Genomic DNA, 27,300 nt, shown 5'->3' with positions numbered 1-27,300 from the left:
CCAGTTCTACCCCTCTACCATCTCTCTTCCCCACCTCCAGACCTTGGCGTTGTCGCGCTGCTGTCCAACATCAAATCTTGGATGAGATTCAATTTACTCCAGTTAAGCAGTGGGAAGATTGAAATCATCTGCATTGGCCCACATGATAAACTGCATACCTTGCTGCTCTTTCCAATTCCTCTCTGCCCACTGTCTCAGGTTAAACCAAATTGTTCATCTTGCACAAGAGTTTCAGACCAGATCCTCCCCATCATAAAGACCGTCAACTTCCATCTCCATGACATGATACTCCTGCCTCAGCCCAGCTGTTGCTTAAATCCTCGCAATATTGACTACTTCAATGGGTTCTTGGCTGTCTCATCATCCCTCACATTCCATGACTTCACCTCATCCAAAACTTTGCTGCCCATATCCTTTGCCATATCATCTTGCACTCGCTCACCTGCATTAGCTCTCAGCGCCTTAAATTTCTATAGGCCATTCACAATCATTACAGCATCAAAGGAGGCCATTCAGTCCACTGTGACTGCACCAGCTCTCCGAATGAGCATTTCACTGAGTGTCACAAGTAAGCTTACATTAACACTACAATGAAGTTACTGTGAAAATCCCCTAGTCGCCATACTTTGGTACCTGCTTGGCTACACTGAAGGAGAATTTAGCATGGCCAATGCATCTAAACTAGCTTGTCTTTCAGACTGTGGGAGGAAACACACGCAGACACAGGGAGAACCTGCAGACTCCACACAGACAGTGACTGAAGCCGGGAGTCGAACACGGGTGCCTGCCGCTGTGAGGCAGCAGTGCTAACCACTGTGCTACCATTGAGCCACCCAATTTTACAAAGTTGTGTAAACTAGCAAAATCACACGAGATTGTTTGGACTAGATTGGTTAACCTCAAAACATGCCTTGCTGAACTTACTCAAAATAACAGAAGGTTGGATATCCTTTGACGTTAAATTCCTGTTTGATATCATCAAATTCAGATGGATGCACATTCATTCCAGCCATTACCTATAAAGGAAACAGTTAGCATTAGAATTGAAAAGTCACTGGTACAAAATTGGCCGAGTGTTTAGCGAATACTGGATGAATTAGATGGAGTATTTTAAGACTAGGCAATCTCTCTGAATTGCATCCTAACAGTTGGGGTTGACCTTAATATTAGGATATTATTAAACTAGAAAGAGCACAGAAAAGATTTACTAGGATCCTACCGGGACTTGATGGTTTGAATTATAAGGAGAGGCTGGATAGACTGGTAGTAGGTTTAGGGGTGATCTTATAGAGATCTATTAAATAATGCGGGTCATAGATCAGCTGGATAGTCTATACCTTTTCCCAAAGGTGGGGGGGAGGAGGTCTAAAACTAGAGGGCATAGGTTTAAGGTGAGAGGGCAGAGATACAAAAGGGTCCAGAGGGCAGCTTTTTTCACTCAGAGCGGTGAGTGTCTGGAACAAGCTGTCAAAGGTAATAGTAGAAGGGGGATATAATTTTGTCTTTTAAAAAGCATTTAGAAAGTTACATGGGGTAAGATGGGTATACAGGGCTATGACAAAATGCGGGCAATTGGGACTAGCTGAATGGTAAAAACTGGGCGGCATGGACAAGTTGGGTTGAAGGACCTGTTTCCATGCTGTAAACCTCTATAATATCTACTTCAACTGAACATTAGGGATTCAGTCAGCAGGATGTCCACTAACTACAGCGAAACATTAGAACAATAGAATTCTTATGGTGCAGGAGAAGGCCATCTGGCCCATCGAGCTTGTGCTGGCAACAATCCCACCCACGGTCTATCCCCATAACCCCACCTTTTTACACTGCTAATCTCCCGAGACTAAGGGGGAATTTAGCATTCGCCAATCCACCTAACCCGCACATTTTAGGAGTTCCTTACAGGCCACCAAATAGTTGTGATAATGTAGGGCAAGGTAGAAGTCAGGAAATTATAAGCGCTTTGAACAAGGATAATACAGTAATAATTGGGGGACTTCAGTCTGCAACGAGATTTGGTAAATCTAATGTTGTGGAGGACAAATTCCTGGAATATACACAAGACAGTTTTCTGGAACAATGTGTTGAGGAAGCAACTTGTAATATGGGCTATTTTAAACCCAGTATTGTGCAATGAGAAAAGGCTACTTAATAATCTCGTTACAAAGGAGCCTTTAGAGGAGAAACCATAATATGACAGAATTTTATACGAAGATTGAAAGTGATATCGTTCAATCCAAAACTATGGTCAGAAATCTGAACAATGTACGAAGGTGTGAGGGGCAAGTTGGCTGCGGTGGATTGGGGAACTACGTTAAAAAGGTATGAGGTTAGGCAGCCAATGGCTAACACTAAAAGAATCAATACACAGTCACCAAATACACATTCCTTTGAGGCACAAAGAAACCCAACAGAAAGGTGAGTCAAGCATAGCAACAAGAGAAGTTGAAGATTCTATTAGATCAAAGGAAGAGGCTTATGAAGTTACTAAAAATAGCCTGAGGATTGGGAGCATTTTCGAATTCAGCAAAAGAGACCCAAGAAACTGATAAGGAGAAAATAGAATATGAAAGCAACCTGGCAAGAAACACAAACACAGACTGGAATGGCTTCAGACTGAAATAGGTTTGTAGAAAGGAAATGATTAGCAGAGACAAGTACAGGGGAGAATTTATAATGGGAAATAAGGAAACGACAGAAGTTAAATAATTACTAAGTCATAGAATCCTGCAGTGCAGAAGGAGGACGTTCAGCCCATCGAGTCTACACCAATCACAGTCCCATCCAGACCCTATCCCCATAACACCATGAATTTACCCGAGCTGGTCGCCCCATGACACTAAGGGGCAATGTTGCAGATTCACAATGTTATAGATTCTGGAACAGTTCCTGCAAATTGGAAAGTAGCAAACGTCACCCCACCCATTTCAGAAAGGAGAAGGCTATAGACTTATATAGCCTGGCATCAGTAGTGGGGAAATTGCTAGAATCTAGTATAAAGAAAGTCATAACTGGACACTTGGAAAATAATAGTACACTTGGGCAGAATCAACATGGACATATGAAAGGGAAATCATGCTTGACAAACCTGGAGTTTTCTGAGAATGTAATTAGACTAGATAGGGAGAATGAAAATGTGGCAAATTTGGATTTTCAGAAGGTTTGACAAAAACTTCTTGTGTGGGACCTTAAGAAAAATTTGAGCATGTGGGATTTGGGGTAACATACAGGTTACACAGCAAACAGAGTAGAAATAAATAGTTCATTCGCAGGAGGGCAAGCTGTGACTAGTGGGTTAACACAAGGATCAGTGCTCGGGCCCCAATTATTCACCATCTATAGCAAGGGCTCGTACATGGGAATCAAGTGTAAATATTTCAAAGGTTTGCTGATGACACAACACTCGGTAGAAATGAGAATTTGCTACCCCTTGGGTGGATGCTGGGACAGTGAGTAAATTTAAGAAGGAGTCAGATTTTTAATTGGTAATGGGTTGAAGGGTTATGGGGAGCTGACAGGAAAATAGGGATGAGGAGCATATCAGCAGTGATCAAATGGCGCAGTGGACTCGATGGACCGAATGGCCTAATTCTGCTCCTGTGCCTTATGAGTTTTGAGGAGGATGCAATGAGGTTTCAAGGAGATTCAGACAGGCTGGCTGAGTGGGTAAGAATATGACAAATGAAATAGAAGGTGCAAAATTGTAAATTTATCTATCCCCTTTGATAAAAAATAAAGTTTATTTATTATTGCCACAAGTTGGCTTACATTAGTACTGCAATGAAGTTACTCTGAAAATCTCCTAGTTGCCACACTCTGACGACTGTTTGGGTACACTGAGGGATGATTTAGCATGGCCAATACACCCAACAGCACGTTTTTCAAACTGTGGGAGGAAACCCACGCAGATTCGGACAGCATGCAAACTCCACACAGACAGCGACCCAAGCCGGGAATCGAACCCAGGTCCCTGGTGTTGCAAGACAGCAGTGCTAACCACTATGGAAGTTATTTCTTAAAAGGGGATAGGTTGGGAAGTGTTGATGCTCAAAGGATCCTGGGTGTCTTTGTTCAGAAGTTACATGTCTGTTCAACAAGGAATTATGGCAAATGGCATGTTCACATTTATTGCAAGAGGATTTGAGTATAGGAGTGAGGAAGTCTTGCTGCAGTTGTCTACAGCCTGATTGGGGCCACACCTACAGTTTTGGTTTCCTTACTTAAGGTTACACTTGCCGGAGAGGGAGAGGAACAAAAATTCACCGGGCAGATGGCGTGATCACCCTAAGAGGAGAGATTTAGGAGCCTGGGACAGTAATCTCTCGAGTTTGGAAGAGAGGTGATCACATTGAAACCTACACATCTTTTTACAGGCCTTGACAGAATACATTCAAGGAGGATGATTCCCTTGTCTTGGGTTTGGTTGGGGGGGCATAGTGATGATGGTGGTCTAGAACCAGGGGACAGAGTCTCTGAGTAAGAAGTATATCATTTAAGACTGAGGTGAGGAGCTATTTATGAGGATGGTGAATCTTTGGAATTCTTTATCCCAGTGGGCTGGAGAGGCTCAGTCATTCAATATATTCCAGACAAGAGGCTGACAGATTTCTGGATATTAAAGATAGCAAGGGTTATGTGGCTAGGGCAGCAAAGTAGTGTCAAAACAGAAGATCAGCCAAGATCTAATTGAATGACAGAGCGAGCTTCAGGGGCCTTGCTAGCAGAATCAATACTCTCAGAATCAACTTAAAAGAGTGTCTCCCTGCTGCAAAGTGAGTGCACTTGCAGCTCGAGAGTGAAGCGGGATCGAGCCCAGTTATAGCAGTCCAATAGCTAGTTGGTCACTCACACCACTTCTGAGAGACAAAAGAGCCTAATAGCACCTGTTAAACTTTGTCAACTTAAGTGAACACTTTAAAGAGAAAAGGGTTTAGGGCAGGTCATAAATACTATATGGTGAGTTAGCAAGGCTGTGTACTGCTTAGTGATGAGTTAAAGATCTGGTCTTGGATGTGTATTAGAATGCTGGACCGGAACCTCAAATTACATCAGGAAGCCAGACCAACAATTTTTCTATCTGGCATAAATGGATGTTCCACTCCAAGAGTGATTCCACCGACAACATTGAGATCTTTTATGGTAAAACAAATTTTACTTAACAAGACAATTTAAATATAACTTTAACAAATGAATCAGCTTACCCATTAACAATGAACAATATTTAAAACTGAAAGAAAGCAACTTTATTGCTAGCTTATCACTGTCCCAGTTCCAAATAAGTCCCATTCATGCATAAATCAAAACCACTTTTAATTAAATAGCTAGCAAACCCAGGCATACTTGCTTTCAGACAAAGATAGAGTTCCAGAAGCCTGCAAAGTCCTTCTAACTTCAACCAAGCTTCATGCAGTTGACAACTTTCCACAAAAGCTTTTCTTTTCTGCTACAGATCCAGCTCTGCACATAAACCATATCATCAAATGGCCCTGTCAATCACGCTAATCAGAAATCCCAGGGGAACTTCAGTAAATATAAGTCCATTAGCCCTACTTAATATAAACACTTGCAAGGTTGAAATGATTAATTATCCTGCTGTCCCAAAATCTGAGTTGCATTTCCTCTAGACAAACCAAAGGCCTGTAGAGTAAAGCTGAATTTTTAAACATTCCCCTTGCACTATGCTAATCACATGGGACTTGTTCCAATAATGCAAGCTGTATAAATTGGGGTTACACAGAGGAATCAAATCCAACAGGACGTCCTCGCTTAACATTTTAGTTTGGAAAGCGCAGTGTCACGGGAAACAGTCTGTCTTGAGGTTCGCACAGTAAGAAGCCTCACAACACCAGGTTAAAGTCCAACAGGTTTATTTGGTAGCACAAACTTTTGGAGCGTTGCCACTTCATCAGGTGAGTCTCGTCGGGGGACTCACTTGATAAAGGGACGGTGCTCCCGAAAGCTCATGTCACTGAATAAACCTGCTGGACTTTAACCTGGTGTCGTGAGACCTCTTACTGTGCCTATTTCAGTCCAACGTCTCCACATCATGCCTGAGGTTCGTAACTGCCCGCTTCCCACCGTGCCTGAGACCAAACTCTCGCATGCTCAACATGGGCAAGAATGCCCAGGCATTAATTAATGCAAGGCAGCAACACAATGAGAATGTAGGATTCTAATTGGAGAGCAACATTGATGCAAAATGTCATTGTGCAGGGTGATGTTAAGCGGCAACATCCTGTGCAGTATTCACCTCCTGGGTTTCACAGCCTATAACACACTGAAGCACAAGCTTGCGTTTCATTATTGATATCATTCCCCCAGCTTGATAATCAAAAGTCTGATTGAAAAACCTGAACAGCATAACTGAATCAGGATTGAATATCTAACTGATCTGCACACAAAATTAAGAAAAAACACCAGAAGAGTCCCCACGCACGGTGCTTTTTTTTTGAGAAAAACGAAATCGGCCAGTGAAACCGAGATACTTACATAGGCTCCCTTCAACTCGGTGGCAGCTTGCTGAAAGGCTGGCATCATCCGCTTACACACCCCACACCCTGACTCACGGGGGCAAAAGGTCAGGTCAAAGGCAACAGCAGAACAAGAAGCAGAAACAAAGAGACACAAACATTGTGCTAAATGAGTCAGTGACAGCTTTAACAAAAATCATTTCACCAAATGACATTCCGCGGACACGACAGCATGGCAAAATGTCAGCCCTTCAATTAAAATTGTCCAATCCAGTCACGTTCCATTAGCATCTCTCGATATTTATTTCATTTTAAATGCACTCTACGGCAATGTTACATGCGGGGACGGCAAATTAGAACACATAAGAAGAAAGCGTGACTTGGAGGCAATCAAATGGGGCTTTGATAAAATAGGAAGGAGAAGTTCCTACTGGTGGGCGGATGGGGGTGGGAGGGTGGGGGACACAGGGACAGTTATCAGCCAGTGATTTAAAATAATTGGCCAGAAAAAAGGGGGAAATGAGAATGCTGTTTACACACAATTGTTAACATCTGCAATGCGCGATCTGCGCGAGTAAGGGAAGTGGATCCCTCCAGAAGTTTTGAAAGGCAATTAGACAGTGATTTAACCAGAGCTGATCTGCAGATGTGCGAGCCAAAAAGCTGGGGTCTGAGGCTAAATTGGAAAACCCTTTCAAAGAGCTGGCACAGCACAATGAGCTGAATGGCTTATTTCTGCACTAAGATTACGCAACTTGCTTCTAGCCCTTGTCCTCAATGTAAATCCACTTGTTCACGATTCTTCAATCAGCACAAACTGTCTTTCACTGTTTATCCTCCATCATTTTGAAAAGCTTTATTAATTTGTCTCTACTTCACGCTTCACTATACCACTGAAAGAAGTGTCCAGATTTATTCTGCCTTTCTACACACAATCAGAAATTCTCATTCAATTACATCCTGATCAATATAATTCAGCTATTTATTTGCTATGGTTCTAACATTCTCCCACAACAGCACCTAAGATAAATCCAACAATGCATTATATTCTCAGAAACCCATCTGCCTTTTTACACCCTCTTCAGTCCACAGACAAGATTTCTGTCTTTCTCTACTCAACAGCCATTCAGGGACATTTAATTCTTTTAACTATTCCTCTTCTAAAAATGTACCACTTCCTGTTTGACTGAACGATCTCTGCCCTGCACTGCTAACCTGGCTTTGGTCCCTTTTTTAAAAAAAACAATTTGGTGAGATGTGGATATTGCTGGCTGGGCCAGCATTTATTCCCTATTCCCAGGTGCCCTCGAGAAGGCAGTGGTAACTGTCTTCTTGAACCAATGTAGTCACAGAATCCTTACAGTGCAGGAGGAGGCCACTCGGTCCATCAAGTCTGCACTGGCCACAATCCTACCCAGGCCCTATCCCATTAACCCCGTATATTTACCCTAGCTAGTCCCTGTGACACTCAGGGGCAATTTAGCATGGCCAAACCACCTAACCTGCACATCTTTGGACCACGCGACGAAACCAGAGCACCTGAAAGAAACCCATGCAGACACAGAATGTGCAAACTCCACACAGACAGTGGCCCAAGCTGGGAATCGAACCTGGGGCCTTGGCGCTGCAAGGCAGCAGTGCTAACCATTGTGCCACCGTGCTGCCCTAGATACACCCACAGTGCTGTTAGGGAGAGTGTTCCAGGATTTTGACCCAGAGACAGTGAAGGAACGGCAAAATACTTCAAAGTCAGGATGGTGAGTGATTGGAGGGGAAACTCCAAGTTCTGGTGTCCCCAGGTATCTGCTACTCTTCTCCTTCTAGATGATAGTGGGTTTGGGAGGTGCTGCCTAAGGAACCTTGGTTAGTTTCTGCAGTGCATCTTGTAGATGGTACATACGGCTGTCACTGTTCATTGGTGAATGTTTATGGAAGAGGTAGCAATCAAGCGGGCTGCTTTATCCTGGGTGGTATCAACCTTCTTGAGTATTATTAGAACTGCACTCATTCAAGTAAGTAGACAGCATTCCATCGCATTCCTGAATTGTGTCTTGCAGACGATGGACAGGTTTTTGGGAGTCAGGAGGTGAGTCACTCACTGCAGGATTCCCAGCCTCTGACCTACACTTGTAGCCACTGTATCTACGTAACGAGTCCAGTTTAGTTTCTTGTCAATGGTAGTGGAGGATTCAGCAATGTAGTGCCATTGAATGTCAAGGGGCAAAGATTGTTAAGATATTGCTTTGTTGGAAATGGTCATTGTCTGGTACTTGTGTAGCAGGAACGTTACTTGCCACTTGTCAGCCCAAACCCATATATTGTCCAGGTCCTGCTAATATTTGGACATGGATTGCTTCAGTATCTAAGGAGTCTCAAACAATACTGAGCATTGTGCAGTCATTAGTGAACAATTCCACTTCTAACCTGATGATGGAAGGAGAGTATTGATGAAGCAGCTAAAGGTAGTTGGATTGAGGACACTTCCCAGAGGAACTCCTGCAGTGATGTTCTGGAGCTGAGATGATTGACCTCTAATCATCAGAACTATCTTGCTTTGTGCCAGGTTTGACTCCAACCAGCGGTGGGTTTTCCCTGATTCCCATTGACTCCACCTTTGTTAGGGCTCCTTGATGCTGTATTTAGTCAAATGCTGCCTTGCTGTCAAGGGCAGTCACTCTCACCTCACCGTTGGCATTCATTTCTTTTGTCCATTTTAAACCAAGGCTGTAATGAGGCCAGGAGCTGAGTAACTCTGGCAAAACCTAAATTGAGCATCCGTGAGCAGTTATTGTTGCTTGATAGTGTGACTGATGATCCCTTCCATTACTTTCCTGATGATTGAGAGCAGACCAATGGGGAGGTAATCGGCTGGGTTGGATTTCTCCTGTTTCTTGTACACAGGACTTCTCTAAAGTTTTAAAGTTTATTTATTAGTCACAAGTAAGGCTTACATGTGAAATTCCCCAAGTCACCACATTCTGGCACCTGTTCGGGTCAACGCACCTAACCAGCTCGTCTTTTGGACTGTGGGAGGGAACCAGAGCACCTGGAGGAAATCCACGCAGACACGGGGAGAACGTGCAAACTGTGCACTGACAGCGACCCAAGCTGGGAATTGAACCTGAGTCCGTGGCGCTCTGAGGCAGTGGTGCTAACAACTGTGTCCCCCCCCCCCCCCCACACTTTTCCACATTATCAGGAAGATACCAGTGTTGTCGCTGCACTGCAACAGCTCAGCGAGGAGCACAGAAAGTTCTGGAACACAAGTGTTCAGTCCTATTGCTGGAATATCATCAGATTCGGACTTTACAGTATCCAATACCTTCAGACATTTCTTGACATCACGTGGAGAGAATCGAATTGGCTGGAGACCAACTCGTGTGATGCTGGGACCTCTGGAGGAAGCCGAGATGGATCATCCACTCGACACATCTGGCTGAAGACAGTTGCAGATCTCAATCTTACCATTTGCACTAATGTGCTGTGCTCCTCCATCATTGAGGATGGGGATATTTATGGAGCCTCCTCCTCCAGTGAGTTGCTTACTTGTCAACCACCATTCTCAACTGAATATGGCAGGGTTGCAGAGCTTAGATCTGATCCGTTGTTTGTGGGATTGTTTAGCTTTGTCTATACGGGGTTTTATGGGATTGGGGGTTATAGATAGGTGTTGATGTGATCGGCGCAACTCGTGGGCCGAAGGGCCTGTTTGTGCTGTAGTGTTCTATGTTCTATTACTCGCTGTTTATGCTGTTCTGCATGCAAATAATCCTGCATTGTTGACACCTCATTTTTAGCTATGCCTGGTGCTGCTCCTGGCATGCCCTTCTGCAGTCTCCATTGAATCAGGGTTGATCTCTGGCTTGATGGTCATGGTAGAGTGGGGGATATATTGGGCCATGAGTTTACAGATTATAGATGAGCACTATTCTGCTGCTGCTGATGGCCCACAGCGGCTCAAGGATGCCCAGTTTTGAGCTGCTAGATCTGTCTGAAGTCTGTCCCATTTAGCACAGCGATAGTGCCACATAACACGATGGAGGGTATCCTTAGTGCAAAGACAGGACTTTGCCTCCACAAGGAATGTGCAGTAGTCACTCCTATAGATACTGTCATGGACCGATGGATCTGCGGCAGGCAGCTTGGTGAAGATGAGGTTAACTGTGGTTTGGCGAAGTAACGAGTGCAGTTGACAGAGGGGAACCAGTGGATGTGGTGTTTTTAGATTTCCAGAAGGCGTTCGATAAGGTGCCTCATAAAAGGTTACTACAGAAGATTAAGGTACACGGAGTTGGGGGTAAAGTGTTAGCGTGGATTGAGGATTGGCTATCTAACAAGCAGAGAGTTGGAATAAATGGGTGCTTTTCTGGTTGGCAGTTGGTGACTAGTGGAGTGCCACAGGGATCGGTGCTGAGGCCTCAACTGTTTACCATATACATAGATGATCTGGAGGAAGGGACTGACTGTAGGGTAACAAAGTTTGCTGATGACACAAAGATGAGTGGGAAAGCAAATTGCATGGAGGATGCGGAAAGTCTGCAGAGAGATTTGGATAGGCTGAGTGAGTGGGCGAGGATCTGACAGATGAAGTATAACATTGGCAAGTGTAAGGTTATCCACTTTGGAAGGAATAATAGTAAAATGGACTATTATTTAGATGGTGAAAAATTACGACACGCTACTGTGCAGAGGGACCAGGGGGTCCTTGTGCATGAATCGCAAAAACTCAGTCTGCAGGTGATCAAGGAGGCAAATGGAATGTTGGCCTTTATCGCGAGGGGGATGGAATATAAAAGCAGGGAGGTCTTGCTGCAACTGTACAGGGCACTGGTGAGGCCGCAGTTGGAGTACTGTGTGCAGTTTTGGTCCCTTTATTTGCGAAAGGATATATTGGCCTTGGAGGGAGTACAGAGAAGGTTCACCAGGTTAATACAGATGAGGGGGTTAGCTTATGAGGAGAGATTGAGTAGATTGGGCCTGTACTCATTGGAGTTTAGATGGCTGAGGGGTGATCTTATCGAGACATAACAGATAATGAAGGGGCGAGATAGGGTAGATGCAGAGAGATTCTCTCCACTTAGAAAGGAAACAAAGAACTAGAGGACACAGCCTCAAAATAAGGGGGAGTCAGTTTAGAACAGAGTTGAGGAGGAACTTGTTCTCTCAGAGGGTAGTGAATCTCTGGAATTCTCCACCCATTGAAGTGGTGGAGGCTACCTCGTTAAATATGTTTAAGTCATGGGTAGATAGATTTCTGATAAGGGAATTAAGGGTTATGGGGAGAAGGCGGGTAAGTAGAACTGAACCACTTTCAGATCAGTCATGATTTTATTGAATGGCGGGGCAGGCTCAAGGTGGCCTACTCCTGCTCCTATTTATGTTCTAGCCCTCTTGTTGGCTCTTTCACCATCTGCTGCAGTCCCAGTCTAGCAGCTATGTCCTTTAGGACCCAGCCAGTTTGGTCTGTTGTGGTATTTCCAAGCCTCACTTGCTGATAGACATTGAATTCCCCACCCAGAGTACATTCTGCAGCCTTACCATCCACCGTCTTCCCTCCAAGTAATGTTCAACATGGAGGAGTACTGATTCATCACCTGAGACAGGATGATACATGGTCATTAGAAGAAGGTTTCCTTGCCCATATCTGACGTGGTACCATGAGTTGATATTGAGGACTCTCAGGGCCCCCACCCAACTGTACACCACTCTGTTCTATTGGTGACACAGGGTATACCCAGAAATGATGATGAAGATGTCTGAGACATGATTCTGTGAGTATGACTACTTCAGGCTGTTTCTTGACTAGTTTGAGAGACAGTTCTCCCAATTTTGGTACAAGCCCCCAGATGTAAGGAGGATTTTGCAGAGTTGACAGGGCTAGGTTTCCCGTTGTCGTTTCCAGTGCTGTTCCGATTAGTTCCTTTTTGTACCACTTGCAGCCGTTGAATACAACTGAATTGTTGTGGCAAAAGCAGAAAACATTGGAAAATCTCAGCAAGTCTGACAGCATCTGTAGAGAGAGAAGATAGCCAATGTTTTGAGTCTGGATGACCCTTTTGTCAGAGATTTTCCAGCATTTTCTGTTTTTGTTTCAGATTCCAACATCCACAGTATTTTGCCTTGATCTGAGTTGCTGTGGCTCTGGAGTCACATGTAGGCCAGACTAGGTCAGGATGGCAGATTTCCTTCCCTAAAGGATACGAGTGAACCAGATGGATTCTTACAACATTTGCCATTGTTTGATTTTTAATTCCAGATATTTTACTGAACGTTTAAATTGCACCATCTGCCATGATGGGATTTGCACAGGGTCGCCAGAGCATTACTCTGGTTTCTGGATTATCGGTCAAATGACAATACCTTGTGCCACCCCCTCCCTCCTACAGGTTAATTCCTGAAATGTTAACTATGCTTCTCTCTATCGGTATTGTAGCCGACTTGCTGAGTGTTTCCAATGATTTGTTTTTTTGTTTTTTTTTCCTCCTCCCACAAAGTCTTCCCACATTTATTCTGTCAGCAAACTTCAACATCATTCCTTTGATGCTTAAATCCAAACTCTGGCGGGCAATGGAACCATGAACAAAAGTTACTGCAAAGACAAGGGAATTGTTAGTGCTTCGTACACATCAGAGGACAGCCTAAAACTCGTCACCAGCCAGGAGTTTAGCACAGAAAACACAGCTAGTTACGAACATAGGAATTAGGAGAAGCAAGCAGATTCAGCCCTTCAAGCCTGCTCCGCTATACCATCAGATCATGGCTGATCTCTCCCAAATCCATCTTCCCCACCTGTTCCTCATATACCCTCTTTCCCTTTTCAATATTAGAAAAATGTCCATCTCCCTTATGAAACCATTCAGCGTTTCAGACTCCACTGTGCTGTGGGGCAAGGAGTTCCACAAATGCACCACCCTCTGTGAGTAGTAGTTCCTCCTCATCTCAGTTTCAAATATCGCCTCTCTTGATGCTTTGTTTGCAACTCATCGCACCAGGGCTGGCTAACAATGCAATGACTCAACAATACCTGAAACCAACCCTTTTCCCTGACATCCTGATTCACCTACAGTGCAATTCCAGCCCTTTTCCGCTTTTAATTTAGGTTTCCAAAATTTCTCTCATTACCTATCACTGCTAGGCTGTTCTACTCGTTCAGTAGCGTAGTTGCTGGAAAAACGTCAAGTGCTCCTTTAAATCTATGCAAAACAGCATATGTTTTGTGAACTGTGGACCCTTATTTCTCACATTTCTATTTGCGCAGCTGCAGAATTCAGATGTGAAAATGCACCGCAGAGATGCAGCTATAGGTTGATGGTCATGATCCTACACTACTAAGAAGGTGACAGGAACATAAGCAGATGCATGGCTCACCCTCAAACCCTGGGAAGCATTGGTGCTGGGGGGTTAAAGGGAACAAAAGTGGGGTTAAAAAGAGAGGAAAGTGTTTAGGAGCCAAATCAATGCCTGCTGCACAATGGAGTGGAACAGATAGACTGGGATGCATCCTGCACATCAAAAAAACAACAAAAGCAGCTCTGGCAGCACTCACTTTATTCAATAAATGTATCACTATACAGGTTCTTACAATTTGAAGACAAAAAAAAACACAAAAGCACTAGCATCTGTTCCAGAATTAAAATAAGTCACAAAGCAGCAAACCACACTGAGTAACAGAAGGCTGAGAGGAATCTTGCTGCTTCATTATCATCAGGGGTTACAGCAGTGAAAACGTTGTAAAAAAGTATTCTCTGCAAAAATAGCAAGGAGCGTTTTTCTAATATGATTGGATGAGGAATGCTACAATTTCATCTCCCGCATTTTGCTCTCTCCTGCGCTTCAGTTCAGGAGGCAGGAGGGATGGCTTACATCCCACCGAAACAGCCACCTCTTCAAGCACTATCAGCGTCAGTGAGTGGGACACAAGAACAGGAATGGGCCAAACATTTGTGTTTTCCACTGCAGGAGGAGGAATCCTGGCTGATAACCCACTCAAAATGCCCCAAACCTCCCACCACAACCCAGCTCTCTTCGTAGTCTACATTTTTTTATTTCTTAGTCACAAGTTCGGCTTACATTAACACTGCAATCAAGTTACTGCGGAATTCCCCCATATGCCACACTCTGGCGCCTGTTCGGGTCAATGCACCCTAACCACTATGTCTTTCAGACTGTGGGAGGAAACCGGAGCACCCGGAAGAAACCCATGCAGACACAGGGAGAATGTGCAAAGTCCACACAGACAGTGACCCGAGACCAGAATTGAACAATCCGTAGCATTGTGAGGCAGTAGTGCTAACTATTGTGCCACCGTGCTGCCTAATATGGCCCTCCTGATGGTCTGCTCTTAAAAAGATGGGTGTATAAAAGGAGTCGTGGTTGATCATCCAGCTGAGGTCACTTGCTCCTACTGCCAATCACTCTGCAACATTCACAACTGAGCTACTGAGAGAGAAAACATACACAGAACTACAACCGACCAAGAGTGTGAATACTCAAAGGAAACTTACATGGGGCGTAGAAAATCATGAGAATGGGACGCTCCTCCTTCTTGATCAATTTTCTGAATTCCTAAGGAGACAGTGAACAAGATGAGCAAGGAAAAGCAAGTCAAATACTTAATACATTCGAAAGCAGTGCAACAGAGGTGGGAGAAAAGGCGAGAGAAGCTCATAGGTTTGTAAAGAAATGTGGTACAAAAACAGACCGTTCAAGTGCAGTACGGAGGTTGTGTTGTGCTGTCAAGAGTTGAACATCATTTGGTAAAGGCAATAAACAGAGCTGCTTGCTGAGGTGGACTCAAAAGATTTTCTTGGTGTTATCTGAAGAGACTGCTGGCCATCGCCTCATTCCTCGCCCAATACTTGTGAAACAGAATGCATGGTCAGTTAGTATACAGCTACTTGTGTCCAAATTAGATGCTACATTTGCCTGCAGCAGACAGTGATCACACTTGGGATGTGGGGGAAATCCAATTGGATGTGAGACGGCTTTAGGATATCCCGAGGAGATGAAAGCGATGCTATTAAAAAGTGCAAACTCTTACTCGGAAAAATTACATTGCAAAAAATGTTTCTATGTTTTTTCTCTCTGCAGCCAGAGAGAAAAAACAGGAAAAAAGTCCAGCATGTCACAGGCTGCTTTTCCCCAAATGAATCAACAGATGCCCCTGCTCAAAGTAAAGGCCCAATTATTTTTGAACACTCATGCTGACGTTTGCATTGGACGCTCAAAAGTGCTCAACCCTTAAAAAAAGCAAACAGAACCCCTCTCCTTGGCCACCCCTCCTAACACTGTAAATGTCCTGGGTATAATCAGCGCAAGGACACACCTTGTTGTGTGTATGCTTGGGGTTGACTGCATGCAGCTCTGATATTTTTGACTTGGGATTAATGTTTGAAATTGGGTGCGTTGGGGGAAAGTGGGACCAGATCGCAGTGACAAACACAAGGAGGATGAAACACGAACATGTAATAGCTGTGTCGGGCTTCAGGCTCTAGAATCTGGAGTTTGTGTTCACAAAAAAAAAAGCAGGTATTAAAATTGATGACATCTCACGATGATTTCCTCCCACCACCTGTATTTAACCTGCTAATCTTGTTCATTCCAGAACAGGGAGGGTGCAAAGCATCACAAGCTGTTCCAGGAGGAATACAATGCTTTCTATATTTTATTTGCCTATTTTTATTCCTCTCTGTGACCAGCAGGAAGGAAGAGTAAAAATAGCAAAGATAGTGCTAGCTACAACATCGTTAATGTTCCAGAAAAACCACGGCATTTGACCAGCAGTAAAACATCTCTGGAATATGCATGTTGGAAAGACAAGCTTTGGAAAACTGCCTTGTCTTTATGTTCAATATGACCTTGAGAAAGATCAAGCCTACTGATAACTACATAGTTCCTGGCCTTAACCACGTTCCTGTTCACAATGGGCATCCAATCCCTCTGCACTGTCACCTCCATTCCCCTCATAAGGATGGTCACAGAGCCCTCTGCTTCTCCCTCAAACCGAGTCCCAACCACCACACACTCTTCAGGGCTGAGCTTGTTCTCAATCTGAACAACAATTTCTTCAACTCCACACACTTCCTCCATGGATACCTACATGGGTCCCAATCTTTTTATGGATTAAGTGGAACATACATTGTTCCAGTCCTAATCTATTACAGACCTCCACCTTTATTTTTCCTAAACCCTCCCCTCTTCCACATGCTTAGAAATGCTCATATTTCTTCAGTTCTGATGAAAGGACAATGACCTGAAATGTTAAATGTTTCTCTCTCCACAGATGCTGCAGACTTGCATTTTCCCCCAGCATTATTGGATCTTAAAAATAGAGCCAAACATCATTTGTGAAACTAGATTTGCCTGGAAATTTAATGGGCAAATGGTCAAATATTTTAATTCAAAAATTTATGCAGGCCATACTTTTACATTATTATGTTTACTGGGTCTATCTGAAGCAATAAAGTTAAGTTTATTTTTAAGTCACAAGTAAGGCTTACATTAACACTGCAATGAAGTTAGTGTGAAATTCCCTCAGTCACCACATTCCTGCACCCGTTTGGGTCAATGCACCCAACCAGCACGTCTTTCAGATATGGAAGGAAACCAGAACACCTGAAAGAAACCCATGCAGACACAGAGAGAATGTGCAAACTCCACACAGACAGTGACCGAAGCCGGGAATTGAACCCAGGTGCCTGGCGCTGAGAGGCAGCAATGCTAATCACTGCCACCCATGCCACCACGTAAGTTTGCACCTTACTTAAGATAAGTCTTGCACACTGGTTACTTCCAGTTTGCTGAGATATATTCATACTTGAACTCAAGACACCCACATGTCACATTGCATGTGCGCCCATGGTGCTCAGCACCCTCTCTGTTTTGGAGACTAACAGATTATATACAGTTTAAGTGAAATGGCACATTTTGATGGGCCAAAAATTGCATCAGAGCGTAGACCTGCAGCAATTTTAATATTTGCTATTTTTGTCCCAAAAAATTTGCAAATAGCAAATTCTCTGTCCCAAGCTCAGAGAATTCTTGAGTCCCACATCACACATAGCTATTACATATCTGTTTCAAGTATTAAATTCCACTGTATCCCAAATATTACCTGAAGTGTGCAAAAATGTATTCAATGGCAATAGGATTTAGCACCTGGGGCGAATGGGATCAAAGGTTATGGGGAAAAAGCAAGATTAGGTTATTGAGTTGGATGGTCAGCTATGATTGTAACAAATGGTTGAGCAGACTCAAAGGGCCAAATGACCTCCTGCTCTTCCTATCTTCAGTGTTTCTAAGAGTTGAACTGTTTTAAGGAGATACGTCGTACTTGGGAGGGGGAAGAAAGACTTTTATATACCTATCATATCCCTTGAATTGCCCAGAGCAAGAGACATGTAATGAATTAATAGAAATGCAATAACTCTTGCCATATAGGCAAGACAAGGCAGCCAGTTTGTACATAGCAAGATCCCAGGAACACTTCCAAAAATTGTGCGAGTTAGCTGAACTTGCCATGGTAAGGATCACCAAAGATCTTCAGACAGCATCTTCCAAATCCACGACCACTTCCATCTGGAAGGACAAAGGCAGCAGAGACATGGGAACATCACTATCTGTAAGTTCCCCTCCAAGCCACTTGGAAATATATTGCCATTCCTTTGCAGTCACTGGGTCAAAATCCTGGAATTCCCTCCCTAACAGCACATGGAATGCAGAGATTCAAGAAGATAGCTCACCGGCACCTTCTCAAGGGCATCTAGGGGTGGTAATAAATACTGGCCAGCCAGCGAAGCCCATGTCCCAGAAGGGAATATTAAAAAAAATTATCCCTTAGTGTCAGGGCAAATTTGCATGGTTTACAGGTATTGTGCCCCACTAGGATTGTCGTCGGTACAGGCTCGATGGGCTGAATAGCCTCCTTCTGCATTGTAGGGATTGTGAGTCAGATGAATAGCCAGTTAATCATTTTTTGGTGGTGTTGGAAGCTGTGTCAAAAGCATCTCCTCCCAAAAAGGTGAAGAGTAAAATTGTTTTTTCAGAAAACATCTTCCATCTAACCTGTGTTTCCTGTAGAGCCAGAAAAAAAAAGGTGGGGCACCAACACCTCAGACTTAAAAAGACCTGCTCAATGCACAGGCCATCAATCTGTTGACTGGCAGCTGCCACCCTTCCTGCTCCTGGGTGCCAGGTACAGGTCGAGGGGATGAGCAGAAAAGAAAAGCACCAAATACTGGAAATCCAACAGTAAAAGCACAATTCTGCTGAAGGGGTTACACTCAAAACACACAGCTTCCTCTTTCAACTGCTGACCAATATTCTGTGCATGTCCAGTGCTTTCTATTTTTATTGCGAAGAAAAGCTTTGCGTATTTTGCTTCTGGCTCTTTCTACTCTATGTTGTCCTTGGATCTCTGCCCCTTACATGTTGCAGCTTGAATGACGAGGATTTGCAGAATCAGGGTTATGCAGCTTACACTCATCTATCAGAAAATCTATCACTTGCGCCTTGATAGACCGGCCCATTAACCAGCAAGGTTAAGATTTTTAGGGCATTATTCCCATTGGCGTAATCTCTCCTCCCATGGGGTTATCATAGAGTCGCTGAGGGTTATAGCATATACACAAGCCCTTCTGCCCAACATGTCCATGCCACCATTTTTTTTGAACCATTAAGCTATTCCCAGTTGCCTGCATTTGGCCCATATCCCTCTATACCCATCTTGCCCATGTAACTGTCTAAATGCTTTTTAAAAGACAAAATTGCACCCACCTGTACCACTACTTCTGGCAGTTTGTTCCAGACACTCACCACCATCTATGTGAAAAAATTGCCCTTCTGAACCATTTTGTATCTCTCCCCTCTCACCTTAAACCTAAGCCCTGTAGTTTTAGACTCCCCTACATTTGGGAAAAGATATTGACCATCTAGTTGGTCAACGCCTCTCATTATTTTGTAGACCTCTATAAGATCACCCCTAATTTCCTACACTCCAGGGAAGAGTCCCAGACTATCCAGCCTCTCCTTGTAACTCAAACCATCAGGTCCCGGTAGCATCCGAGTAAATCTTTTCTGCACTCTTTCTAGTTTAATAATATCTTTTCTATAACAGTTGGAAATAAAAAACATGCATTTATACATGCCCCAGGCTGCCCAAAAGTGATTTTCGATCAACAGACCTCTTTTGAAGTGTAGTCGCTGTTGTGATGTAGGAAATGCAGCAAATTACACACAGCGAGCTCTCACAAACAGCCATGACCAGGTAGTGTGCTTTTAGGTGTTGACTGAGGGATAAATATCAGCCAGGGCACCAGGACCAACTCCTTTGCTTTATTTCAAATAATGTCATGGGATCTTTTACGCTCAACCAGACAGGGCCTCCTCTGTTTAACATTGCATAAAAAGGACAGCACCCCTGACAGTACAGTGCTCCTTCAATAATGTACTGGGAGATTCACCGAAGATTGCTGGCTCAAGTCTCAGAAGTGAGTCTTAGATCTAGATAGAACCTTCTGATTCAGAACAGTGTGTGCTCTCACTGATCCAATGCTGACACACAAAACACACAACTTATTCCTGCCTTTAAAAACCTGACCTGAGCGCAAGAGCCACAATTGGCACCCAAGTCCTGAAACTGGCCCCTAGGTACCAACAGATGCACATCCTGGATTAGGCAGAGGTGCAGAAACACCAAAATTGGACCTTTACAGCTGGATCTCCAAGATTCTAGTGACCATCTTTTCCCCGGCTAGACAAGTAAAATGATTGAAATCTCTGCTGCTTCATCCTCACATCAAGTCCAATTCAGCCACTAATATTTATTATTTATTTGTGTCACAAGTAGGCTTACCTTAACACTGCAAGGAAGTTACTGTGAAAATGCCCTAGCCGCCACACTCCGGCACCTATTCAGGTACGCTGAGGGAGAATTTAGCATGGCCAATGCACCTAACTACCCCGTATGCTTGCTGATTTGAACTTCTGGATCACTAATAGCTCACATTTAAAATCCTCACCCTTGTATTCAAACCCTTCCTGTGTTTTCCCTCCCCCCCCATTTCCAACTCCAGCCTTCACTGCCCTCCTCCAATTAACATCTTGTGCAACCCCTCTCTATTTCCTTCACACCTCCTACCCCCATACCCCACTTCTTTTGGGCCCAGAAGTAAAAATTCTCTTAGCCCAACCACAAAACCTATCATGGTCAGCTAGAAGACATGATAACTTTCTCGACAAGTAAAATTTGAGAAGCCACGGAAACGGAGACACATAGCGCGCTGCTGGCCCCAGCATATCCTGAACATGCTGTACAATTTCTTGAAGTTTTTGGCCACTTGTACTAATGTCTCCTCCTTCTTTGGCTGTATGTCAATTACACACCATGAAGGGGTATTTCACAACACAGAAGGTGCTGCATAAATCCAAGTTGATACACCAACTGAAATATTTACTCCTGGGTAGACATTTGTTATGTAATATACTGCTGTGCACGTAATTCTCGCCCTCTCCTCACCCTAAATGGCAGTCCCTGTGAAGACTGAATGAGGAAACAGTTATTCCAATATCAAAGGAAATGATTCATTATTCAAAGGGACCTCATGAATGTCCAAAGATGGCTTGAAATAAATTGTACTGCATGTACAGGATATGCTGTGGTCAGCAGTGCGATATCTGCACCTCCATTTCCATGGTTTCTCATATTTTACTTCTTGAGATATTTATCATGTCTTCCAACTGCCCGGAATATGTTCTGTGGTCGGGCTTTGAACAGAGTTGAGCCGAGACAACTCCTGCTTTAGATGCAAGGAAGTCAAAGAAAATTTGCCCTTTGATGTAATTTTGGGAGTCTGCACGCATCCCCCTTCCCCGCCTCATAGAATTGTAAACATGGACAGCAAACTGGTCAGGTTGAAGGCGTAGGAGGAGGCTCGTGTGGAACATGATCATTGACATGAACAGGCTCTAATTAATGACCATCATTCACTCGACAGGTTAACTGTTTCTCTACACAGGTGACGCCTCCTCTGGGGAGATGAGGTCTCCTGAACATCTGCATCATTTGGCTTACTTGTTCAGCAAGAAGTTTAAGTTTATTTATTAGTGTCACAAGTAGGTTTACATTAACACTACAAAGAAGTAACTGAGAAAAAGTTGCTGGGGGGACACAGTTTTCCACAGGGAGCATTTACAGATTGTACTCCAAATAATGATCCATAGAATCACAGAATCCCGACACTGCGGAGAGAGGCCATTCGACACATTAAGCCTGCACCATCAACAATCCCAACCAAGCCCTGTCCCCATAACTCCACATATTTACCCTTCTAATCTCCCTGACACTAAGAGACAATTTAGCATGGCCAATCCACCTAATCTGCACATCTTTGGACTGTGGGAGGAAACTGGAAAACCCGGAGGACACTACGCAGACACAGGGAGAACACGCAAACCCCACGCAGTCAGTCACCCAAAGTCAGAATTGAACCCCGGCCCCTGGCATTGTGAGGCAGCAGTGCTAACCACTGTGCCATCCCTTAAGTGACAAAGGAAGGGAAGATTCAGACCTACTGGGTTGCGCGGTGTGTGTGTTTGGGGGGGGCGGGGGGGGGGGGGGGTGCGTTGGTTTTGGTGGCAGAGAGCACTGCTGTGGGATTAGTTCCACATTGTTCCAGCAAAGAGCCAGGATAGATGTATGTGAAAGACTGAACATCACCCTGCTGTGCTGCAACTCTCTGAGGCCTTGTGATTGTCTTGTTGTGACTTTGCAGTGGTTATTACTTCAGATTTTCAGCATTAAAAATTTATCTGGTAATACCGCGTCAGCATTAAATTAAAATTTCAAAATATACATTTACATTTCTTTCTCCAGATAAAAATGAAAACCTTCTGCATGGGCACACTGACCATTTCAAGAACAATTCTTTAAAATAGAAACTATGAGTTAAAACAAGGTCATGCTGTGCTGCATGCATTACATGTCCTTTATGCAACGATCTACAACACTTGACAGCGTTCACATTCTCTCGTGTGCACAAACAAAATAAAGCAGCATTGTTATCACCATTGAGTATCCCATTTCCCAGCCAAGTCCATTATCAGGAACAGTGTCAAACCTTCTCACTGTCAATGTGAACCACATCCTTTGCCTCAGGATTCTCTTCCCACAATGGAGCACCCTCCGGGTCCCTCATAAATGCCACCATTGACTGTGAACAATCAGAAACAGTGCAGAGTTCATGAGTTTCTAAGCTGAGCAGCAGAACCTCCGTTTTGAATACACAAATTATTTGTGGTGGTGTGGAGGATTAAAGGAATTGAAAAAGACTATTTGCATCTAAAACTTCTTGGGCTCATCAGTGGCATTGTGCTTATTCCAGCCCGATCCCAAAGAGGTTTCTCACAGACTGGCAGGGACAGGGAGGAGATTACATCAAGCATTACAATGCTAACCACCGGGACAGGCCAACAGATGAGACTTGGAGTGCGTAACGCATGGTTGTGATCCCTTCTTTTCCCTCTCCCCTCACAACACACCCATCGCCAGCCAGCAGAGGAAATTCCAATTAGGGTTTGGTTTGCAAGTGTTAAGTCACATGCGGGGGGGAAAAAAAAAGCAATGGCCTCTTTTGCAAGCGGAATCAAAGGAAAGTGTTAGGTTTTCCACTAATGCTGGTTTTTGCCAGAAAGTCGCCTTTGTTGTGACGCAAGGATTACAGCTCTGCAGCGGGCTGCCAAGACACCCCTGCCACCAGAGTCTGAATACCACCATTCTACAGTCAGTGCATTAGTACACTGATGAGCCAGACCACCAGACCTTTTACAAACCTTCTGCAGGAGAGCCAGAAAGTGGAATTCTTCAGGGGATTTACGGAGAAAGATTCAAAACTTTAACTCAGGGGATGGAGGGAAAAGAAAGAGAGGGAGAGAGAGACAAGCGGCTTAAGGATACAGTTGAAAAAAACACAACACTGGAACGCTGAAGCAGAGGGAAGATGGGGAGGGGTGAATGGTTTGGCAGGAGTAGTGAAAGGCTGGACTGCTGTAAGTCCAATTTAGGAGAGGTAACAGAAGGCTCCTCATGTGACCAGCGATCAGCACATAAAATAGCTTTACAATGGGGAACTTGAAGTTATAAAGTTTATTATTAGTGTCAAAAGTAGGCTTACATTAACACTGCAATGAAGTTACTGCGAAAATCCCTCCGTCAGGACACTCCAGTGCCTGTTCAGGTATACTGAGGGAGGATTTAGCATGGCCAATGCACCTAACCAGCATGTCTTTCGGATTGTGGGAGGAAACCGGAGCACCAGGAGGAAACCCACGCAGACACGGGGAGAACGTGCGGACTCCACACAGACAGTGACCCAAGCTGGGAATTAAACATGGGTCCCTGGTGCTGTGGGGCAGCAGTGCTGACCGCTGTGTCATCGTGCCACTTTGGAAATCGTTCAAAGAAAATGATACATTTTTAACGGAGTGAGTGAGTGAGAGCACAAGAGCGTGCATGTGTATAGGTGGGCAGCAGAGTGGATTGTAGAATTTGAATGCACCAAATGCAAAAAATGTGAAATTATATGTGAAAAGTAAAATATTCCAAAGCATTTGTCATTTGACAAGATATGTAAAAAAATAGGTAAATGTGGTTTACCTCAGGTCCTGTTGTAACTTTACTGTTACGGAAACAATACATCTTACATAATGTGTGTATTAAGAGTCAGGTTAACCAAATGACACCCACAAATACGACCTGTGGTTTATCTTCTTCAACCATAAGAAGGGATGTAATTTTAACACTTCCTGCGTTTAGATCTTTACATTCAGCACCTTGTAGCCCATTTTATATGGAACTTCCTTTTCAAAAAATCTATTGGGCAAGATATTAACTTTCAACACGGGAATCTCTTCTGCAGTTTTTAAAATATCTCTATTTGCACCTAAAAAAAAACAAAAAGGCAAAATGTCTTGCACTAAGATTAGCTGATTTCAGCTCAGATACCAATCGGCTTCAGCGATCTGGAGGACAGCTTGCCTTTGATATCCAGAGACATGTGTTATACACGGCACACTTGGATGTCAGGGAAGGGCAGGTCAAACATTAATGCAACCCTCTTCCAAGATGGATAGCTGCCATGGTTTACTGCCACTAGATTCACAGGATGAGTGGACAAGTTAGTGGCGGACAGCGAATGGAACCTTTCCCTGGCAGGAGTTCATCCTTCCAGGACAAAGAGGGAGAAAATTTGACTCTTCTTGTGGTGCAAGAGGTAGGGTGGGGAAACCTGCAACCAGTCAATAAGAGAGTCAACAGCCGCTTGAGGTTAGCTCCCTATCCCACTTCTCATCCTTACTTAAATAAAGTTATAGTCATGACTGCATTTAACATTCTTCATCAATGACTGGGCTCACACTGGAAAAGGGTATTATAATTACAGACACCTTGATGGGACTGTTGGATTTATTTTCCACATAGCCACATCCACTGATAGGCAGGATAGGTGATTCAGAAATGCTACTCAAACAATTGCACAATTATGAAGGTAACTGAGTCAAACCACAACAGATTGCAGCAAGCTAATTGCACAACTGTGAGAGAGGGTGGAAGAGGGCAGTGAGGTGATACAACACGTAGATGAGAAATGCCAGCCAAAGGAACTATCCTTTCTTCTTGGCTGAAGATTGTTCAGGGATTAGCAATAAAGTTTATTTATTAGTTCCAAGTAAGGCTTACATTAACACTGCAATGAAATTACTGTGAAATTCCCCTAGTCGCCATACTTCGGTGCCTGTTCAGGTCAATGCCTCTAACCAGCACGTCTTTCCAAATGTAGGAGGAAGCCAGAGCACCTGAAAGAAACCCACGCAGACATGGGGAGAACGTACAAACTCCACCCGGACAGTGGCCCAAGCTGGGAATCGAACCCAGGTCCCTAGCGTTGTGAAGCAGCAGTGCTAACCACTGTGCTACTGTGCCATTCTATAAAACTAGGTATGCAACTGTGTTTGTGTATGCATACATGTGATAGTGCATATGAACATAGTGTGCATGCACATATGTAGTGTGCATGTGTGCGCGTAGCATACATCAAGAGGGCTTGCAAATGGGTCTCTCAGCATATAGTTGAAAGCATGGTCACCTGCAAACGAAGTGGACACAGACCTAAAGGAACCCTCTGGCCACAGTCATTGCTAATGGAACCCCTGAATTTTTATTTGGAGCGCTCAGTTGCGATAACTCAAAAGAACTGACCAATGTGCATTCTGCATGGGGTTTTTCAGATGGCTGTGTGGCCACATAGGGTGGAGGGAAAATGAGCTCATCGCTCTGTTCTTTCTCTTGAGCGAAAATGGCATGTGCAAGGCTGATTGTACATTGGAACTCGACTGATTGACTGACAAAACAAAACAATTTGCAACAGGCACTAGGGACAAGCATTTGAGCAATTCACTCGCTCTCAAGCACAACACATCAAGACTTGTAGCCAAGAATATTGTAAACATAAAGACAGCGCACTCTCCAATTAATCACGTGGAAACCAAGTAGCATGTAAATGACCACAAATAGTCGGTAGAAACATTTATTACCTTGTAGGTTTCAGGCCTTTCATATTCAACATGGAAAGCTCCGTCCCTAGACAGACAGTCAGAAACAAGGAGATATCAGGACCTTTCAGTACAAATATCAACACCCTTCTCCCTTGAAAAACAAATACAATATCGCTCTCATTATACTCCTCAAAACAGAGGGAGACTGATTAAGAGGCACAGAAACACATCTGGTATACCTTAAAAACAACAAGAACTGATTCAACCAGTTTCTCATAATTATGTGGCCTGGACTTGACTCTAACTATTGCTTGATCTGAACTGAAGTTAAACACATCATTAGCACTGGCATCAGTTGGGTTGGCAAGAGAAGAATTACTATGAACACGGCATTCCTGGACTTGGTAGGGGAAAAAACATTGAGTACACCAAGTTCGTCCAGAAACCCCAACTCCAAGTGCAGGTGTTGATGATGCTTTCAGCTGCTCAACCATGATGGCTAAACACCACTGCAACAACCTATGCTCACGTGTGGCCACTTAAGTAGCTGTTCCGGATCGGGGTATCGCAAGCAGGGCATCAATAAATACAGCACAGGGAAGGACAAAGAGGCAAAAATAATTTTTGAAAAGTAGCGTTTAAAGATTCTTGGTACGAAGCAAACTCTCATGTTCTTTTATTACTTCATAATGAGAGCAGAGTATAACTAACTAAGGATTTCAATTGTGTTCATTTTAGCATGTAAGCCAACTCACCCCAATAACAAATATAGCGTCTTTCTCAATGAAACAGACTGCACTATATTTTGACAAAATGGGACCCATGTAGAAGGACTTTAAACATTGAGTCAGACTCAATGAACAAGCAGTGACTTTAAAATCCATCATGTTTGTCACCTCATTATCTTTTGACACAGTTAGCTTGTTGCTGTCTTTTTAAGGTTTCTTCAAAGATTGACTGGTGTTGATGTACTAATCTTTGCTTTAGTGCTGAGGGGGGTGTGTAATAACTTGCACAGCAAGATTTCCACTCAAATGGATCCAGCTGTGTTAAACAGAACAGCAAGGCCCCAAATTCGATGCCTGTTCTCTTCTGACCTGGCTGCTCGTCAACCTAGCTGGCTTTAAAGCCACTTTAACTGGCTGATTTAGCTAGAGGTGGGTGAAATATTGGTCAACATTTACACTTATGATGGAAAGTGTATGCTTGGACAGGATCACTTACAATACCCCACCCCAGTCAAAATTCCTGAAGGCACTTATCTGGCCTCTCACCTGAAGAACAG

General features: G+C 43.8%; 1 protein-coding gene across 1 annotated transcript in view; it reads right to left on the bottom strand.

The window, feature by feature from the left end:
• pdia5 (protein disulfide isomerase family A, member 5) overlaps positions 1-27,300 on the bottom strand; it is a 136,966-nt gene that overhangs the window by 76,539 nt on the left and 33,127 nt on the right. The window contains exons 5-9 of the mRNA XM_080199513.1: positions 26,055-26,100; positions 22,586-22,678; positions 14,975-15,035; positions 6,490-6,557; positions 925-1,016 (exon numbers count right to left, since the gene is read on the bottom strand). Coding sequence (XP_080055639.1) covers positions 925-1,016; positions 6,490-6,557; positions 14,975-15,035; positions 22,586-22,678; positions 26,055-26,100 — 360 coding nt within the window. The remainder of the gene's footprint in view (positions 1-924; positions 1,017-6,489; positions 6,558-14,974; positions 15,036-22,585; positions 22,679-26,054; positions 26,101-27,300) is intronic.

The sequence above is a fragment of the Carcharhinus amblyrhynchos genome, chromosome 11 (assembly GCF_965287045.1).
Source record: "Carcharhinus amblyrhynchos chromosome 11, sCarAmb.v2.hapA, whole genome shotgun sequence".
NCBI classification, from domain to species: domain Eukaryota; kingdom Metazoa; phylum Chordata; class Chondrichthyes; order Carcharhiniformes; family Carcharhinidae; genus Carcharhinus; species Carcharhinus amblyrhynchos.
The sequence above is the reverse complement of the archived record's forward strand: the minus strand, read 5'-3'. Positions and strand labels throughout refer to the sequence as shown.